The sequence below is a fragment of the Ruditapes philippinarum genome, unplaced genomic scaffold, assembly GCF_026571515.1.
Source record: "Ruditapes philippinarum isolate M1 unplaced genomic scaffold, ASM2657151v2 ctg1153_1_1_1_1, whole genome shotgun sequence".
Taxonomy (NCBI): Eukaryota; Metazoa; Mollusca; class Bivalvia; order Venerida; family Veneridae; genus Ruditapes; species Ruditapes philippinarum.
This window is the reverse complement of record NW_026856520.1, coordinates 168,476-190,527: the sequence shown is the minus strand read 5'-3', so window position 1 is coordinate 190,527 and position 22,052 is coordinate 168,476. Positions and strand designations below refer to the sequence as shown.

Below are 22,052 nucleotides of genomic sequence, written 5' to 3'. Positions count from 1 at the left end.
AAGGGAAAAGAAATTAAATCAAGTTTAAGATGGATGAAAGTTCTCTAAATACTTGCAATAGTAGTATTGAATTATGTTATCTACTGACTTATATTGTCTGGCTGAGAAGATGTTTAATATTTTCTTAGTGGATGGATTTGTTCATTGTATAACTCATTGGCATATAGCAAACAGGTAGTTTATTCTAAGTGTGAACAAGAAAAGCATTGATGCAAAGCATCAAAGGGCGTCCAAGCAAGAAATGCAGCAGGTGCAGATGAACTAGTAGATATATGATGAGAAGATATTCTTATAAACTTTTCAATGGTTCATTGGTTTTTACCAGAATTGTATATCACTTATGAATGAACGGACGAAAGACATTGTTCATTATTTATAACTTTGATAATTAGAATATTACTTGTTATTTCTTTATGAATAATTCATAAAATCTGATTTGTAACTTTGAATAATTCCTCGGCATCTTTACTAAACACGAATAACAAATTAAATAAAATGTTTCAAAGTTGATAGTGTCATATTAATGCCATAAAAAATGTACATTTTTTCTCAATTATTGTACATATTTATTGTTTTTATCTCATATAGATAAAATAAAACATGCGATTTGTGTTGTTGGGTTTTTTCGAATTGTATGTTTATATATAATATTAATCAATAAATTTGAGAGTTGATCTGTGTTTATTAATTATTATAACAAAACTAAGTGACAAACATTCATTTTGAAAAAAAGCTTATTTATCTGTAAAATATTTGTTCTGTTCTGTAACGATATCAAACATCTACTCCAAAACCGGGAGAGACCGGACAATAAACGTGTGGTACTATTCGCCGGTCACTAGTAAATCCCGGGAGAGACCGGGAATTACCGATAGGAGTACATCCCTCTATAAATAGATTTTCGGAATATTTAGGTCATCAACTCATCATTCTATTTACAGCTTTCAGAATAACATACCATAATAACCCACTGTGTACTACAAAATGATAAATAAAAATACCCCGAAGAGCGCGATTTATTGACAGAAAAGGTTATTTCATTTTGTGAAATTCTCCAGTTCGCTATTCATTGTACATATCGCGACTAATTAATAATCAAGCACCCTCATACCGATCGGAATGATCGGCTTTTATTATGAACAACTATAAAAGGCTCGAGAAGTTGCTGTCGCCCTTTCACAAAATCTGATTTCATTCCATAATAGGCGCCGCGCTTCGGCGCGGACGCCAATGAGATTCTTACATGCTTCTCAACTGTTGACCTCAGAAGAATTAACATATTGTGACAACATAGTAAAACATGTATGAGGTCAGTGACCACTAATATTAGTTGTTGCTGTGACTGACAGCATCTATTGTGTATGATGTCATGTATATATGTAAAATACAACCTACATATCATTATCTGTCAAGATATTGTCTAGAAACTCACTTTGACATCTCTGCTTGGAGAAGTCTTCTAGATGTAAACTATACTTTCTCTATTGATTGTTACATGACTCGTCACAATCATTTTTACTGGCTGGATTGGAATTCTAAATTTTCTCTTTGTAAGTTAACTATGAAACATCATCTTCTTTTAAGTTTTATTTATTTGTAAATGAATTGTTATATAAATTATTTGAAGTTTTTAAGCATTATTATTTGATGTAAAAGTAATCTTTTGATTTATATATATATATATCCATGTAAATAGAACATAATGAAATTAGTCAAGGTTTTATCTGTGCTTGGTCAAAACGCTTTCGATAAGCAGAACTTGGAGTTACTAATGGCTTTTAGTGAGGATTTTACCATCTGACTGTTCCTGCCATTACCAGGAAAATTCAGTTGTTAAAAAGACTTGCTATTCCATGGATGTGTGGCCTGTGATTTAAATGTGACATTAATGTTATATATTTGTTACAAAAAAAAAAGAAAGAAAAAAGATATGAGTAAATGCCCTTGGCAAAAAAGATTAACATACAATGAATAATATATACATGAACACTCATTATACAGTACATAAACATACATCTTGATTTATGATAGGTAAAGAACATGTTTTGTAGAAAAACTTTCTTTTCAATCTAAGCGGCAGATGTTAGCTCTTTACTTGTATATAGTGAAGTGGCTCCGTTTTGATAGCAAAATATTTAAGGTATACCTCATACAGCTTTCTGTTGATACTTATGTTATATATGTTTCTACATTGATTTTACGATGGATGTGGTTAGTGGTATATTGCTACTTATTACTTAGGATTTGTATGTCAAATTTTGTTGACAAATTAGTATAAACTGTAGCTGAATGAATAAAATATTACAAACATAATTGAACATTTGCAATCATAATTATATTCATGCATATGTAAACCTAAATGAACACAGCTGATAAGTTTTCATTTAAAATAAAACAAGTTAATCTTGAGAATGTCCCTCAGTAGATTTATTATCATTCTCATGGTAACGGCTGTTTGCATTTATTTTTGAAAAAGTGTGTATTTATGAGTTTATAATATAATCAAATGTTACATGTTATGCTTTGTGAATTTCAGAAAGATGATCATAGTGTGACAGTGACAGGAATTTGTAGAGGAGATTCTCATCACATAATATAGTGTAGCTTGATTGGAAAATTCTTAGGATATATTCTGGAATCTCAACCAGTGAATTTTTGTGTGAAGTTGATTGAAGGCGTTTTGTGTTTTCTGAGATTGGAGTATAATTTTTGTCTGATAACAGGATACTATTTTAAAATTAGCAACAAAAAATGGCAGACACTGCAGAGGAAAAATTGCAAAATATGAACATCCAAGGTAAAGAAAATACTAAATGACACTGATGTGTGTCAGTGTAGGAATATTTACAGCAACAACCTGTCTATACTAGGTCAATCAATAAGAAAATCAGTTGTTTCTTCTCTGATTTGGTTTAATATTGTTTTCTTTTTCTTGCAGAATGTTTTTGATAAAGGGCATTTAGGAATAAAGGCATTCCTATTGGTTTAACATCTGAATACATTAGTTATAACATGTTTGTAAATAAGTTATTACATTATCCAAAATGTAGTTCATTTATTTTTAATATATTAACTGAGTGATTTCTTCATTAACATTTTTTAGCAATTTGGGTGGGCTTAAAGATTTTAAGCAGGCAATTTGGCAAAAATGTTGGTAGATATATATTTATAAACTGTATATTCTAAAATAATAACACAGATGCTAATAGCACCAGAAATGTTATGAGAAGTTAATATGTGACACTAATTATATTAATGAGCTTCAAAACACTAGTAAAAGGTACATACATATCTTTTTATTGCAAATAATTAATCTGTGGTAGGTCACTAAATAAGATTATATATACAGAAAATTACTATACTGTTTCTTTATGGACTGATAAATATTAAATACATTTAGTATACAATATCTTTTAATTGATGATTTTGAAAGACTGGAAGTTTTATGTGTCCTATTTTGAATTTTACTTAAACATTTAAATGGTGTTATTAATTCTTACTAGCCTGTGTCAATTTCTGAATTATTGTAGAAACATGATAATTTAATGACTTAAACATGATAATTTAATGACTTATATTTGAATAATTTATTCAGAAGTGGACTTGTTCTAAATCTATTATACTGATACATCTTAAAACTGAATAATTATACCCCCACCACAAAATGTGGGGGGGGCTATAATGGACTCGCTTTGTCGCGTCGGTCGGTCAGTCGGTCGGTCGGTCCGTCCGTCCGTCTCCATTTTCGTGTCCGCTCTATAACTCCTATACCACTTGAAGGATTTTCTTCAAACTTGGCTCAAATGTTCACCTCAGCAAGGGGATGTGCAGAACCCATGTTGCCAATGTGTCAGCTCAAGGTCAAGGTCACAATTGAAGGTCAAATATCAAACACAATCATATATTAGACAGTATGTCGTGTCCGCTCTGTAGGTCCTACAATAATTGAAAGATTTTCTTCAAACTTGGCTAAAATGTTCACCTCAACAAGGGGATGTGCAGAACTCATGTTGCCCATGTGTCATTTTAAGGTCAAGGCCACAATTGAAGGTCAAATATCAAACAATCAAATATTACACAATATGTCATGTCCGCTCTGTAAGTCCTACACTAATTGAAAGATTTTCTTCAAACTTGGCTCAAATGTTCATTTCAACAATGGGATGTGCAGAACCCATGTTGCTCATGTGTCAGCTCAAGGTCAAGGTCACAATTGAAGGTCAAATATCAAACAATCAAATATTACACAGTATGTCGTGTCCGCTCTGTAAGTCCTACACTTATGGAAAGATTTTCTTCAAACTTGGCTCAAATGTTCACCTCAACAAGGTTATGTGCAGAACCCATGTCACTCTTTTGCCGGCTTCAGGTCAAGGTCACACTTGAAGGTCAAAAATTGACTTAGAAAATGTTCTTTAATTTTAACATATATCTGAATATTTCTGAATCTAGGAAAGGTATTTGCTTGAAACTTAAAATATAAATGAAGTGTCACAATTAAGATATGCTGGTCAAGTTTCATAACTCTGTATTGCATTTTAACAAAGTTATGCCCCTTTTTAATCTTCAAATTTACATACAATCACATATTAGACAATATGTTGTGTCCGCTCTATAAATTCTATACTAATGGAAGGATTTTCTTCAAACTTTACTCAAATGTTCACTCCAATTGGGCGATGTGCAGAACCCATCTTACCCTTGTGCCAGCTGAAGGTCAAGGCCACACTTGAAGGTCAAAAATTGACTTATAAAAAGTTTAGTTTGTGTCCGCTCTATAAATCCTTTACTAATGGAAGAATTTTCTTCAAACTTTTCTCAAATGTCCAACTTAACAAGGTTATGTGCAGAATCTATGTCACCTTTGTGCAGACTAAAGGTCAAGGTCAGACTTGAAGGTCAAAAATTGACTTAGAAAATGTTCTTAGATTAAAACATGTTCTTGAATATTTCGGAAACAAGCATAGGTATTTGCTTGAAACTTAAAAGATATATGAGGTGTCACAATTACAATATGCAGGTCAAGTTTCATAACTCTGTATTGGATTTTGACAAAGTTATGCCCCTTTTTAGCTCGACTTTTTTTTTTGAAAAAAAAAATAGAGGTATTGCTACAGTCAGGTCGGCGTTGCCGTTGCCGTTGCCGTTGCCGTTGCCGTCCGAAAACTTGTACCTGGATCATAACTTTTTTATTTCTTTGTGTATTGTCTTCATACTTGGCCACAACAACCCTTGGGACAAGACCTTTCAGTAGACCACACTAACCTTGACCTTCATCCATAAATGACCTTGACCTTCAAGGTTAAAAGTCCAATTTTTGCTTGTTCATGCTGTTATTGGCTGTAACTTTGTTATTTTTGAATGGATTGTCTTCAAACTTGAACATAATAATCTTTAAGGATATCCCTTAAAAATAACCAGCCAGACCTTGACCTTCACTCATAAATGACCTTGACTTTGAAGGTCAAATAATTGAAATTTTCATTTTTTTGGCTTTTATTGGCTGTAAGTTTGTTATTTTTGAATGGATTGTCCTGAAACTTGAACATAATAATCTTCAAAGATTACTGTTAAAGATATACCGGAAGACCTTGACCTTCACACATTAATGACATTGTCTTTGAAGGTCAAATTATTGAAATTTTCATTGTTTTGGCGGTCACTGACTGTAACTTTGCTATTATTGAAGGGATCAACTTCATATTATTAGAGAACATTCTTAAGGACCAGACCTTGTTGTTTATCAAACCCAACTTTGCTTGGGCTCTTAAATGACCTTGACCTTGAAGGTTAAATTACTGAATTTTCTCAGATTTGTGCAGTAAATGACCATATTTAAATATTTATTGGTGTGTGTGTGTCTATATATATATATATTTACAACAACAACAACAATAACTAAAATTGTGTCATTGTTTCTATTTATAGAATTGCGTCATTGTTTCTATTTATAGAATTGCGTCATTGTTTCTATTTAAAGAAATTGGGTCATTGTTTTTTTGTTTTTTTTTTATAGAAATGCGTCATTGTTTCTATTTTTAGAGATTGCATCATTTTTTCTATTTTTAGAAATTGCATCATAATTTCTATTTTTAGAAATTGCATCATTTTTTTCTATTTTTAGATATTGTGTCATAATTTCTATTTTTAGTATTTTTAGAGATTGCATCATTTTTTCTATTTTTAGAAATTGTGTCATAATTTCTATTTTTAGAAATTGCGTCATAATTTCTATTTTTAGAAATTGCGTCATTGGTGCTATTTTTAGATATTGCGTCATTTTTTCTATTTTTAGAAATTGCGTCATAATTTCTATTTTTAGTATTTTTAGAGATTGCATCATTTTTTCTATTTTTAGAAATTGCATTTTTAGAAATTGCGTCATAATTTCTATTTTTAGTATTTTTAGAGATTGCATCATTTTTGCTATTTTTAGAAATTGCGTCATAATTTCTGTTTTTAGAAATTGCATCATTGGTGCTATTTTTAGAATTTGCGTCATTGTTGCTATTTTTAGAAAATGCGTCATTGTTTCTAATTTTAGAGATTGTCATTTTTTCTATTTTTAGAAATTGCGTCATAATTTCTATTTTTAGAAATTGCGTCATAATTTCTATTTTTAGAAATTGCGTCATTTTTTCTATTTTTAGAAATTGCGTCATTTTTTCTATTTTTAGAAATTGCGTCATAATTTCTATTTTTAGAAATTGCGTCATTGGTGCTATTTTTAGAAATTGCGTCATTTTTTTCTATTTTTAGAAATTGCGTCATAATTTCTATTTTTAGAAATTGCGTCATTGGTGCTATTTTTAGAAATTGCGTCATTTTTTCTATTTTTAGAAATTGCGTCATAATTTCTATTTTTAGAAATTGCGTCATTTTTTCTATTTTTAGAAATTGCGTCATTGGTGCTATTTTTTAGAAATTGCGTCATATTTTAGAAATTGCGTCATAATTTCTATTTTTAGAAATTGCGTCATAATTTCTATTTTTAGAAATTGCGTCATTGGTGCTATTTTTAGAAATTGCGTCATTTTTTCTACTTTTAGAAATTGCTTCATAATTTCTATTTTTAGATATTGCGTCATAACTTCTATTTTAGTATATCTAGAAATTGCGTCATTTTTTTCTTTTTTTTAGAAATTGCTTCATTTTTTCTATTTTTAGAAATTGCGTCAATTTTTTCTATTTTTAGAAATTGCATCATTGTTGCTATTTTTAGAAATTGCATCACTTTTTTATTTTTAGAAATTATGTCATTTTTTGTATTTTTAGAAATTGCGTCATTTTTTCTATATTGAGAAATTGCGTCATGTTGCTATTTTAAGAAATTGCGTACTGTTGCTATTTTTAGAAATATGCTTAATGTTTCTATTCATATATATACAAAATATATAAAGAAAACTAATGTGACAAGACAGACAAACTAAATTTATAAAAAGGAAACGTTAATATATGTTCAAACCTTTCTATGTTTGCGTTTAGAAAAAGTAAAAAGTCGAGCGTTGCCCCCGCCCGGCGGTGGCTCTTGTTAAGTCTTTAAATTTACATACAATCAATACTAGACAATATGTTGTGTCCGCTCTATAAATTCTTTACTAATGGAAGGATTTTCTTCAAACTTTACTCAAATGTTCACTCCAATTGGGCGATGTGCAGAACCCATCTTACCCTTGTGCCAGCTGAAGGTCAAGGCCACACTTGAAGGTCAAAAATTGACTTATAAAAAGTTTAGTATATTGGGAAAATGAAAGGTTATTTGTAACTGTTTCGAACATGATTTGATAATAGATATTTTTACTATTACCTGTACAATTACAGTCAAACTTGTATTAAGCGACCGCGCAAGGGAAACACCCAAAACGGTCGCTTAATGAAACGGTCTCTTAAGACAAAGCATGATATAAAAGTCAAAATTTATACATGACATCTTTCTAATGCGGTGGGAATGTTTTTTAACATCATTTTTATATAAATGTTGAATAATTAGTACGCTCTGATAATCTAAATGGATGCTTATGTAAAAAAACTTTTTGATATTTATTTACAAAACAGTTTTGATCCATTAAGTACATGTTTGACATTTTTTCCAGAATTTTTTTACTTCTCCGTTGTTTGTCCTTTACTCCAACACGAAAACCCCATTAGTGAAGATACTTTCTGTTGTGCATTTTTTCGTTTGAAATAAACAAACTACATCTAATTGTTACGATGAATTTAATTGCTGATCAAGTTCAAGGTCAATTCAATGCAGTCGTAATGTCAACAAGCGAAGCGTATACACCATCTCAGTAGGGGCGGAGCGTTGCATTGTTTATTCGATATTATTGGATAATACACGTCACGCATATACTTAACTTCATTTGCATACGCTAAAACGGTTTGGGAAATAGAGTTTTTCACACGTTTATTTGTTGTGTTTGATTTTTGACACTTGTCACTTTACGAGGCAGCGTTCTCTAAAAACACAATTACTTGACAGGTAAAAGTGGTCGTTTAATGAAAAGACTGATCACAATTAGGTGACTAATTAGCGGTCGCTGGTCGCGTTGAGGAAAAGTTGCTTAATACATTAAAGATATAGAGAGAAAATGATCGGGGGGAATTTAAAGTGGTCGTTTAAGACAAAAGTCGCTTAATACACGTGGTCGCATGGGCAAGTTAGACTGTAGTCTTTTTTTCACCAGAGATAATTTCTTTTTATGTATTTGTGTCACTTAAGTTATTCCCTTAACCACCTTTCCAAGTTGTCTTCTGTCAAGGACATTGGTGGGGGTATGAATCGCATTCAGCGATAGTTCTAGTTTACAAACATATTTAATTCATTCATTTATCTCAAAATGTCTAAATTTATTAGACTTTGAAATGCTAATGTATCTTGAATCTGAGTCAATGAAATGATGTAGTACAATTTTGATTGGAATCTTGAAATATTTCAAAGTCTTTATAATCTGTGTTAATCAAGGTTCAGTTTTAAAATTAAAAAATAATTGAAATTGTGAAAACAAGCAAACTAAAGTTTATATTATTTTAAAGGTATCATATATCTCAATGTTGCACATTTTGAAACTCCAGTTGCTTAGTTTCTTCTGTAAAGAAACAGCATGTAGTCTTTGATGAAACATTGTATAATGTAATTTGTGCAGAATGTAAATGTAAGTTTGAGAAGGGGACATATAAAACATGATTTTACTATGTTCTATATTTAACCATGTTACAAGCTATGGTGATTTGTTATCTATTAAATCTGCTATTAAATATTTTTCTACTGTAAAAATGTCATATGTCAAGAAACCCTTGAGGGAAAACTTCAACTGATAAATATAAACTTGAAAGATAAAGTTTGAAAATAAGAAATGTTTAAAAAATAGGATACTATTATATTCTAACTGAAACACCATTTGTTGGTTAACCTTAATAAAAATAATACCTTAGTTTTATCACTTTATTTAATCTGAAGAGACTTATTATCATAATATTTACAGAATGACTTTATCAAAAATGACATTTAAGAACATAAAAAAAGACAAAAAAGAAAGAAAAATAATAATTAGCTTTATGTTCAAGCATATTGTTACTTTTTTTTGCAAAAGTCAACCAGGGGTGTAGATTCCTATACTAGGCTGTGAAGTTACTAATATAAAACTTATAATACATAATTACACGTCTATCTGTAATTTCTAACAATCCTCTTCTGATATACAATAAGATCTTTTCTTTTTTTAAACAATTTCCTTTCTAAGAATAAAGTAAGAAGTCTATCTAAATAAATTGAGAAAGCACATAATGCTGGTAGCTAGTTTTTAGCTCACCTGTCACAAAGTGACAGGGTGAGCTTTTGTGATCGCTTTTCGTCCGGCGTCCGTCTGTCCATCCGTCCGTCCGTAAACTTTTACTTTAAATGACATCTCCTCATAAACCACTAAGCCAATTTCATCCAAACTTCACAGGAATGTTCCTTTAGTGGTCACCTTTAAAAATTGTTCAAAGAATTTAATTCCATGCAGAACTCTGGTTGCCATGGCAGCCGAAAGAAAAAACTTTAAATATCTTCTTCTAAAAATCCCAAAGAGCTAGAGCTTAGATATTTGGCATGAAACATCTTCTACTTAGTGTCTACAAAGTTTGTTCAAATAAAAGCCCTGGGGTCAAAATTAGCCCCGCCCCAGGGGGTCATTGATTTTCCCTATATGCATATAGTAAAAACTTAAAAAATCTTTCTTTAAAGAACCAAAAGAGCTAGAGCTAAGATATTTAACATGAAACATCTTGTAATGGGTATCTACCAAGTTTGTTCAAATAAAAGCCCTGTGGTCAAAATTGACCCCGCCCCAGGGGGTCATTGATTTTCCCTATATGTATATAGTAAAAGCTTAAAAATCTTCTTTTAAAGAACTCAAAGAGCTAGAGCTAAGATATTTAGCATGAAACATGTTCTAATGGGTGTCTACCAAGTTTGTTCAAATAAAAGCCCTGGGGTCAAAATTGGCCCCACCCTGGGGGTCATTGATTTTCCTTATATATGTGTATAGCAAAAACTTAAAAAATCTTCTTTGAAAAAACTTAGATAGCTAGAGTTAAGATATTAAGCATGAAACATCTTCTAGTGAGTGTCTACAAAGTTTGTTCAGATAAAAACCCTGGGGTCAAAATTGGCCCTGCCCCATAGGTCATTGATTTTCCTTATATGTGTATAGCAAAAACTTAAAAATCTTCTTTGAAAAAACCCAAATAGCTAGAGTTTAGATATTAAGCATGAAACATGCTCTAGTAAGTGTCTACAAAGTTTGTTCAAATAAAAGCCCTGGGGTCAAAACTGGCCCTGCCCCAGGGGTGTCATTGTTTTTAACTATATGTGTATAGTAAAAGCTTAAAAAATCTTCTTTTAAAAAACCCAATGAGCTACAGCTTAGATGTTTAGCATGAAACCTCTTCTTATGGGTGTCTACCAAGTTTGTTCAAATAAAAGCCCTTGGGTTAAAATTGGCCCTGGCGGGTGTGAGGGAGGGGGCAGATCATTGTTTTTCATTATATGTGTGTAGTAAAAACTTAACATCGTGAAACATCTTCTTATGGGTGTCTTCCAAGTTTGTTCAAATAAAAGCCCTGGGGTTTAAACTGGCCCCGCTCCGGGGCCCTATATACAGGTGAGCGACCTCAGGGCCATCATGGCCCTCTTGTTTGTTGATCCCGTCCATTTTAGAGACAGTAGGTTTAGACATACTTCTGCTTAGATTCAATCCAAAATGATGACTTATAGGGCTGTAAGCAATGGAAGTTGAATGGTCACCATGTTTGCTTCATTTTACTTGATTACCACTTTTGTGGAAGTTATTAAGGGTGTGGACTGATCAGTGGATCTATATCCTTACTTTGTACTTGTCATTCCTTTAATTACTTGTCTTTATGCTATCTGAAAAAAAAACAAGAAAACTTTTAATCATGCCAATCCTTAACCTAGTCATAAATGTGCACTTATATAGGATATTCCATTAAAATGTTTATGAAACTTAATCTGTACTGTAACAGTTCCATTGTTTTCTATAATTATACAATTGACACACACCTGTACATATGCTCTCACCTGGAAAATGACTGTTTACAAATAAAGATTGTTATTATACATTTTATATAGTAAAATTATTTATTATAAATTAAAACTTAAGTTGGAATAAAGAGTATTGTGTGAAAATACAAAGATGAAGCAAAATCAAGGTACTGCTTATTTTAACATTTCAGATTTATATTTGTTTAGGTGCAAATTTTATACCATTCCCACGAAAATGTAAAAGTGCAATATTTTAGGTCATTTGGTAAATGATTAGTTTGAAGGCAGTTTAAATAACTGTTTTAAGCTGATTTTTATAGTCACTGCAGGGTCCACATTAAGATTTCTGTTTTATGCAGTAATATATTTTTACTAGCTATAACTTTGGGGTGATTACAAACTTCAAATTAATGAACATTTCTTGAGCCACATCATATATACAAGGTTTATATAACCTAGGCACCTATATTAGTATGTACATTCTTAACTTAAAGTTTTGCTATGAAATTATTTATATGTCCCCACGACATTTCTAAAGATATTTTCTTCATACTTCCTCAATGAATAAATCTGATAAGGTTCATAAGTCTAGCTGTCATTATTTTAGAATTATCTCTCCTTGCAACTTGGAACTTCTTTATTTCTTCAGCAATTTACTTCAAACTTGAAATATATGTGTACTAATATCACCAGCATCATATGTGATACTCTTCATATAATTTCCAGAAATACTGTTAATAATCAGCTTAATTTATTAATAAGTATATTGGATTCTAATCATCATGAAACTTCAAACTTAGAATGAGAAATCTCCCATATAAAAAACATGGTAAGACTCCATGGCAAAAAGTCTGCAGGGAAATAGTTAAATAGAAGTTAAATGAATTTTGAAGTTGAATGCATTGTGCTTTGTCATGCTAAATCAATTTTAGTTTTTATATCTGAAATATAAATGTTCTTTACAATCACTGATCTTTCACATAATTTATCATTACTGTAATTATCAAGCTATGATCAACTGTTACATTTCAATGATTTTTTCCAACATTGTGACAGAAATAACAATTTTACTATATGTAAACAAGAAGTAAGTACTTCTCACACATACACATTGCTATTTTTATTACGGGAAATGTAAATAGTTGTATTTTATCAAATGTAAGTTATCAAAATTAACCTTTCTGATATCTAGGTTTTGTAAAAGATACACATCTTAACAGCTTAAGTGAATATCTGTTTTTTCAAGCCAGCAGCTCTTGGCAGTATATTTGTGTACTATATTTCTCCTGGAAAATTGGCAAAAAAGCATCTCAGGGGACATCTCACAGTGTTCATTTTTGAAAAAATTAGTGAAATGAGGGTTAAATGTTTAACAGTTTAGATGTTTTATAAAGGGCACTATAAGGTTAGCTAAACTGTATGTATTCAGTTGAAGAGATTAAGGTAGATATCACTTTATAGTGCATTATTGTTGAATAATTCCAACACACAGTAATATAATAACTTAGACCAATAGGCCGGAGTGATAATTTACAAATTATTTGAATGATAAACCAATGCTTGATTATATTACTGTCATACAACACATGAAAAATTGATTTCTGTTCTCACATGCTAAAAAGAAAGAAAATTGATAGGAATATTTTAAGCTGTATTGAGCAGAGAAATAATTTTCATGACATCATTGGTTTATTGACCACAGGCATTCGGCACATTTGCCAGGCCAGTAACGGTCAAATTACCATAAAAAATCACCCCTTGATCATCAAGAACAAAATAACTATCAGCACCTGTTTACTATATAAATTGTATTGTCCAAGAATTATTATTTAATAAACTGGTTTATTTATATACACAGTCATATAAATATTTCATCTGTGGTTTAACCAGCAATTGGGAACAATTATACCATCATTAATTGCATATAGATAAACATGAGTACATTAATTAGAATTAGTAAAGTATTATCATTCTGTTGGAATGTAATCTGACTACATTTAAGATGTGCCAATTTCCTGTCAAATCTATTTATCAAAATTACTGAAAGCAGCCTATCTAAAACAAATAAGATACTTGTAATAGCTTAGGCAAACTGGATTTTGGGGAAAACTGTTTGAAATCATTCACGTACCTATAAAAATAATATTGCTCATCAGTAGGTTATAATCCAAGAAACCTCAACCCCACCCTAAGGAATTTTGTGAATGTCAAATCCATGAAACACGCCATGCCTGCAGGGAAGTAAAATTGTAAAATCCTCACTAAAATGAACACCCCCCCTGCTCAGTGAATTTGACATACTTTCTATTTTGCCAGCACAAAATACATTGTGACATAAAAGCACTTTCAACCTCTAAGCCCTACTCTTCATTGTGGATGGGGGAGGGGTTACAATTAACTGGAACATTTCTTTAATGTTATACTTCATAAAATTTATAGTATTCATGAACAGCCTAAATAGTTAAACATGAATGTCAATTGTGTGCCAAGTTTGTACTGGAATATTGCACAAACTTGATATTGATTGTAGGAATAAAAGTTCTGGTGATCTAACAATTTCTGGAGGCATTGACATTTATTAGAAGTTAATCTATCTCAGATTGTCTCTCTAGATAGAAAATAAAAGTTTTGCCAAATTGCCTTGTTTAAAGCAGCACATCTTCATGTAACATATCATTAAACTAAATATATATACATGTATTCTTACTCACTGCCAATTGTTGGTAATAAAATATATTTATTTCTTATGATAAAATTTTACTGGGATGGGTGGGGTGGTGTTTGGTATTGTTCAGAAAGACAATAAAAATAATGAATTTCAACTTTCTGAAAATCGAACTTTTTGTCCATAGTATCTGAATGAAATGCTGAAATGATATAAGAATAATAAACTTTTTTTTGAGCGAAATATTTTAATATGAAAATGCAAGATAATTTTAGTCAGTAAGTAAGAGAAGAACAATATGTCTATTGAACTTTGATACTTAATTAATTCCACAGAATCATAATAGAATGTATTTATTTGGATCAAAACTTCAACATTAGGCATGAATAAGAAAAGAATGTTTTGGTTCTTTTATTTGAAAAAGTATGGTACACATAAAAATTCAGTTTTTTCCTCACCATCTGCCAATTTAACATATAAATGAGCTGTGAAATGCTGGTAGATTACAAACCTTCAGTTCAAATAAAAAGCTGTAAGGTTATAAAACTTGGTGTTAATGTTCTCTTCAAAATGCTTGATTTCATTTTTACAATACTAATAGCAAAACATTTTAGGGTTTCTGTGGAGGGGGTTTTTTTTGTAACAAAGAAAGTGATATCTCCGATGTAATATAGAGTTATAGGGCATGTATTGTTTCTCTTTTAAATTTAGCTGACAATTTTGAAAAGTACATTGTACTTAAAAAAAATACTAAGATTTGATAAAATTATAGTATTTTTTATTCTATCCTTTAACCTGAATTTCTAATATTGGCTTGCCATTGAAGCTTATACTGGTCATACTGTACAGATGTACAGACTGGCCTGGCTGTATACCAGTCATACTGCACAGATGTACAGACTGGCCTGGCTGTATACCAGTCATACTGCACAGATGTACAGACTGGCCTGGCTGTATACCGGTCATACTGCACAGACGGGCCTGGCTGTATACCAGTCATACTGTACAGATGTACAGACGGGCCTGGCTGTATACCGGTCATACTGTACAGATGTACAGACGGGCCTGGCTGAATATTGGTCATACTACACAGATGTACAGACTGACCTGGCTGTATATTGGTCATACTGCAAAGATGTACAGACTGACCTGGCTGTATACCAGTCATACTGTAGAGATGTACAGACTGGCCTGGCTGTATACCAGTCATACTGCACAGATGTACTGACTGGCCTGGCTGTATACCAGTCATACTGTACAGATGTACTGACTGGCCTGGCTGTATACCAGTCATACTGCACGGATGTACTGACTGGCCTGGCTGTATACCAGTCATACTGTACAGATGTACTGACTGGCCTGGCTGTATACCAGTCATACTGCACGATGTACTGACCAGTCATACTGCACGGATGTACTGACTGGCCTGGCTGTATACCAGTCATACTGTAGAGATGTACAGACTGGCCTGGCTGTATACCAGTCATACTGTACAGATGTACTGACTGGCCTGGCTGTATACCAGTCATACTGTACAGATGTACAGACTGGCCTGGCTGTATACCAGTCATACTGTACAGATGTACAGACTGGCCTGGCTGTATACCAGTCATACTGCACGATGTACTGACTGGCCTGGCTCTATACCAGTCATACTGCACGGATGTACTGACTGGCCTGGCTGTATACCAGTCATACATAGGTTAAATATTGATAGCTTTCTGCTCTATTCCATCTATCTTCATTTCACTCATAAATTCCTGGATTGGTAAAGGAAATTTTCATTTATTGCTTTACATGATTCTTTTTAAATTAAACTGATTTGTGAATAGATATATTATGTTACTTTATTTAAATATGTAGGTTACAAGATAATGCTCCATGACTTAATTGGGGAAGTAGTAGGGTCTTTAACTTTGAATTACCAGCTTGATAATACATATATTGTATTGTTATATACCAACAAGTAAAAGCAAGGACACTCAGATTTTCATCAACCCACAGACCAAAATGCTCCATCTTTATAATAACGCTCATTATGTTATTTATAACATCTTAAATATTTGATGAAAATTTAGACACCAGGCAATGGGTAAAATATTTTTATTTTTGGGTGGCAGGTTTTTTCAGCTGGATATTTAAAGCTTCTATTTGCTAACGTAATGAAATTTGTAACAGGATATCTCATCCTTTTAATATAGTAAAATACAGGCTGCCACTGCAGGCCACCACTGTATGGTGAATCATTCCTGTCTCATATTGCAGATGAACAAAATATGATATAATGTCAAGTTGTATGCATTTCAATGAACTTTTCACTCAGGATTTTATAAATGTATATATTACCTAGACATTTGAAAATGCTATAGATTATCAACTTGATAAAAAAATCTTAATGTTTCAGGATGATAAAAACTTAATAGGTTGATTTTTAGTATTGTTTAGAATGGATGATTATTTGGTGGTGGTTTAAATTGCAATTTCTTTTTTCACAGATTTTGATGGAAGTGAATTTGACCCTTTTGCTCCACAAAATAAAATGGCTAGTATAAATAATGGACAGCAACCTGTGGATTTGTTAGGGGAATGTTATGAAAATGGACAAATGACAAATGGTGATGACAAACATGTGTCCTTTGATCAGGAGGCTGGTATAGGCCTTCCTGACCCTTCATACATTAATCAAGGTCAAGGTGAATGTGTAGGTCAAAAGGGTGAAATTCCGAGACATATGAGTACTGGTGAAATTTTAGGATATCAGAATGAATATGGTGAGTCATTGATGACTGGACAAGTTGAATATACTGGTGGCAGTGAGGAGGAGGATAATAATGTAGTAGATATTCATGTTCAAGATCATAGTGCCAGAGGTGATTATTCTAGTCAAGACCCTAGTCAAAATTTACATGATCAGTATGTTGAAAATGATTATTTGGGCGATGATAGTGTTCAGGATGATGACAGGGAGAATTTTGATGGACCTGTTGATTATGACAATGATGAAATTGACCCAGATTCATGGCATCCTGAAATGGATCCTGAGAGATTACGAAGGTCACAGTCACCAGAAAGGTCAGTCTCACCTTATGTACATACAGAAAGTGGTGGTGATATGGACTCTGATGTGATAAGCTCCCCTTCTGAAATGTCTCACCCTGGACCTATGTCTGAACCTATAATGAGCAATATTCACAGAGAAGATCCATTCATTCCAAAGTCAGAAGGTGCTGAAACACCAGACTTAACTTCCCAGGGATCCCAGCAAATATCTTCCGAGGAAACAGAATCTTTAGATTCAAGGTCAGAATGCGAAGGCACACCAAGAAGACGAAGAATTCCAAAACCTAAAACTAAGAAACCTCTGGAACTGCCCCCTTGGGATGATAACGTAGTGATACCAAAACTTCCCAGGATGAAACCCACATTGATTGGTAAACAGGCTGACTTACCACCTCCGTCTCCTCCGCGGTTACACCGGCCGAGAACAGCACCAGCACGCCACAATGCTAAAGGTTATTTTAATATTTGCCATCTCTACTTTTATCAGTGCTTCAACATTCTGTCATCATTTACAAAAAAACCCATCTTAAAACAACAAAAATTCCAGCATCTCTCCAAGTAAAGTTTGCAGTTTATCTGGCAACTTTCAGTGTGCTAAGGCACCAATATTTTTTTGTCTGATACTATTGATATTTTCCCCAGTTTTGTTAAAGTAGCTTCCTACTAGAGGAAATGACTGCATGAGAGAGCACTGATGAACTACTTAAAATAATCTCTATGCTTGTGCATTATACATTGTGTGGCTGTATGTAATCTAGACTTTATTTTACTACTGTCACATCATCATTCTAACACAAGAAACAATCTTCATGGATTTTATAATTGTTTCTAAAGTCCTTGAAAACAAAAAAGGCATGCTGTGGTGTGCAATTAGTCATGGCATTTATCACCCTGAAATAAAATTATTATTTTCGTTTCCAAAACTTGTTTTATTAACACATTGTTCCATAATTCCAACTTAACAAAGATGATTTTACAGTATGTTTTAGCTTTGTATTTCTGCATGTTTTATTAATAACTACATGTAGTTCTATTTTTAGTTTATTTCACATCTTATGTTTTGCTTGTTTACTATATTATTTTAGTTGTGTGTTTTAATTGTGATAGGTTATTTAATTTAGTTACTGTTATTTAATTTAGTTACTAGTCTTGTTAATTTTTATGATATATGTGTGTGTTTTGTTTTATTATCATAACTTAGATAGATGTAAAGTACAGTATATGTTGTTAACATAAGAGACTTTGTTGGCAGTAATGCACACTAATTGATATAGAGCTTTTGAACATTATTAAACCCTCTTCAAATACTTCATTGCTTACTTCGGGGTTATTCTTTAAATCATATTCTGAATAAAGTTCTTGTTGGCTTAAATTTAATGACATGACTGATGTTCATTAGTCTGAAGGTTGAGGTAGGGTAGAGGAGGTAAGGGGGAATTATTTAGTGTTGATGTAATAGAGGAACATCCTATTGATTATATAATAGTTTAAGTATAAGAGAAAGGGTTGAAGGGTAATGATTATAAAAGGGAATATCATTTGGCTGCAGCTTACATAGAGCTATATACTTGTGACTTTTTATGTTTATACCCTTTTGTTATATAAATTAAACCAAGTAAATAAAACATGTTGATGGTTTTGTGATTGTGATTCAGGCTTATTATAACAGAGAACTCTTTAGCATTAGTGACAAGACTTCAAAGGTCTGCCAATTTGTCAAATCTGAAAAAACAAAACAAAAAAAACCAACAACACAATAACTATTGAATCTGAGAAAATGACACGTTTGGACTTTTAAGAGATTTTGCATGACATTTTCTTGATATTTAAATTATAAGAAAAAAACAACATATTAAAATGTTACTTATTATATACCCACCTTTAACATTATCCAAATCTATAGTGGTAGGTAACTCTTATACTGCATGATATTTAGCATGTATGAATTACCTCCCTTTGTAAACTTTAATTATATTTTTCCTGAGTTTTGCTAGAGTAAAAATAAGTATTGTAACATATACATGTATATTGCCAGTAATGCTTTGGACATTTCTTGTTATTGCATTTTTATTACCATTTTATCACCACTTCAGTTTCTTTAACAGTTGTTGCATAGTGAATGCTTTAAATTTATGTGTAACATGTAGATTAATTTCATGATATAAAGCTCTTGATAAAATAATCATTTGATTTTTCTTTCATTCTCGAAAAGCTTCATCCTCACTTTTAAGCATATTTTACTGTTTATATAGAATGATATAAATTTCTTCATTATAAGATTTCAATTAATCATGTACATGATAGTTATATTGCCTTAACAGTTAACTTCTTCCCTTTATTTTATCAATTTGTAGTATTTTTAGTATTCTAAAGGTTATACGGTAATTGTTATTTTTTCATAATTACAGATGTAATGCTACTTCAATTTCTGTAAAACAAACAGTAATCAATAGTCTTCTTACAATTACAGATGCTTCCTCGGACAGTGGAGTCGAAGAAGAGGCCAAATCACCAAGAAAGGTAACTGTCTTAACCTTACTCTACATGTAACAGCTTAATAACAGGCCAATATTTAAATGGTAATTTTTCTAGCTAGTTAACATCATTATAGCACCATTGTTGTTATGATCATCTGTGGATGTTTTCCGCTGGTCAACATTTTTCTGTGATGTCATATTGATCTAGTTATACTAAACATTCTACTTTATAACATCATAATTAGTAGACCCTATAAATAAATCTAAACACCAACCTGTGTATTAGTAACATTTTGTTTCTGTAGTCAGAATTGATCATTAATATACAGTAAATACATGTGTTATGTAATGCTGATAAAGACAAGAAGCTGTTTGTTTTTATTTCATATTTTATTTATTTATTTGTATAATCGAGGAATATATAAATCAAAAGTTTGGCATCCTTGGCTGAGTGATTAAGTTCTCTGATTTAGATTTACTTGCCTCTCTCTGTTAAGGGTACAAATCCCACAATAGACATTGAATTATTAAAAAATAATATAAAATGCCAAAAAGAAAAAAATTAGAGATGTTTGTTTCAATAAAATATTCTAATGTCAGAGTTATGCATGTTTCAACTTACTTTTGAATATGAAAAACATTTTTAAACATGTATTTTTCTCTTTGAATAAATCATTGTATCAAATTTGCATTTATGACTATAATCAAAAGCAAATAAAACTTTGGTACACAATTTTTTTCTTGCTAATTCTTGTCACAATGATATAAAGATGTATTATTTTACACCAACCAAGGCCGGCTAATTATTTTATAAAGACGCTGATTTTGTTCATGTACATAACTTGCGTTCTTTATCCTTTAATGCATAATTTTTGGGTATGGTGTGTTTCATGGCAGATTAACGAGCGTTTAGAGTAAATTAGTAATTTGTCAAATATCATATTACAAATTCCTACATAAAATTGAAAAATAATCAAAATTAAATATACTGGTAAACTTATTTTGGTTGGACTGTGAATTTCAACCAGATGTTTGAAGGATTGTTGTTTTTGACTTTATTTGAAATATTTCGCAAAAATTGAAAAAGAAAGTTTTAAATTAAGATAATTTGTAAAATAATGATTTGGAACTTATATTTGTTATAAATGAATAAAAAAAGATTTTGTAGTTAGGGTCAAATTAAATTTATAAGTGTTTTTAAAAAAAGTCTCTTGAAACAATAAATCAAGCGATTTTGAAAAACAATGTTTGCTTGTTGTAAACGTCCGAAGAAAGAAAAATTGTGCAAAATTTGTGGAAAGCCAAAATATAGCCATTCTGAGAGTGATGAATGCTGGGAGGAGGAATTAGGGTGTAATCTATTTATAGACTGTGGGGATTGTGACGGGGAATGTCCGCCATGTTGTCTTGCGCTGTGTAACTGTTTAAATTGTCTTTTACCTGGCATGAAATGGGAACGTAAACATCGAAGGGTAAATAATGAGGTTTGTTTATTTGCTAAGACAGTTTGGCAGTAATTATTTCCCTTTATGTCATCATTATCTGACAAATTTTAAATTGTTGATGATTGAAAATATGAAAACTATTCACTGGAATTTAGATACTGCACATGATAAATGCAATGATAGATTGACAGAATTAAAATGATTTTAGCCTCTATAAATTTAGTTTTTTCATACATTAAAAATTAGTAACAAGTTAAAAAAACACTTTGTTTTAAACATGGTAAGAATTTTGTTTTTGCCTGCAAGCTGAAAAAATGACCTCAGATCTATATCTTTACATTATCTAGTAAGCTTGCTGTTAGGTTTCAATTGTATTAAGTCGTAACATTTTGTTAAAAAAATTTTAATTGTAATATGTGTCTTTACTCTTTAGGAGTACTCTTAAGTGCATTTCCTAATTAAAGTAGTTATAACTATACCATATTTTATAGTATTTACATATTGTAATTATCTTGTTTACTTACTACTTCATATTATTTGCATACATGATGTATTAAAGTGATATACAACTGGACAATAACCATTAATTGATTGTTCTATAAGAGGTTTATTGTTTATTTAAAGTTTTCTTAAGACAGACCACTCCCAAATAAAAGTAGTTTGTGGGCACATAAAATTAAAGTAGAAAAAAGCTTTAGGCAGAGGATGTAAATGAAGAATTTTTTTGTTATATCCCCTTTTTTGGAAGACAAAGACTCAGGTTAGCTCCCATTCTTGTAAGACTGAGGTCAGCTCTCCTTGTAAGACAGAGGTAGCTCTCCTTGTAAATCTGGTTAGCTTTTTCCATCTAAGAAGAG

General features: G+C 31.5%; 1 protein-coding gene across 1 annotated transcript in view; it reads left to right on the top strand.

The window, feature by feature from the left end:
* Window positions 1-22,052, top strand: part of LOC132746870 (uncharacterized) — a 68,881-nt gene that overhangs the window by 14,671 nt on the left and 32,158 nt on the right. Inside the window, exons 2-4 of the mRNA XM_060736146.1 lie at window positions 2,537-2,797; window positions 16,709-17,725; window positions 19,744-19,793. Coding sequence (XP_060592129.1) covers window positions 2,752-2,797; window positions 16,709-17,725; window positions 19,744-19,793 — 1,113 coding nt within the window. The 5' untranslated portion in view covers window positions 2,537-2,751. The remainder of the gene's footprint in view (window positions 1-2,536; window positions 2,798-16,708; window positions 17,726-19,743; window positions 19,794-22,052) is intronic.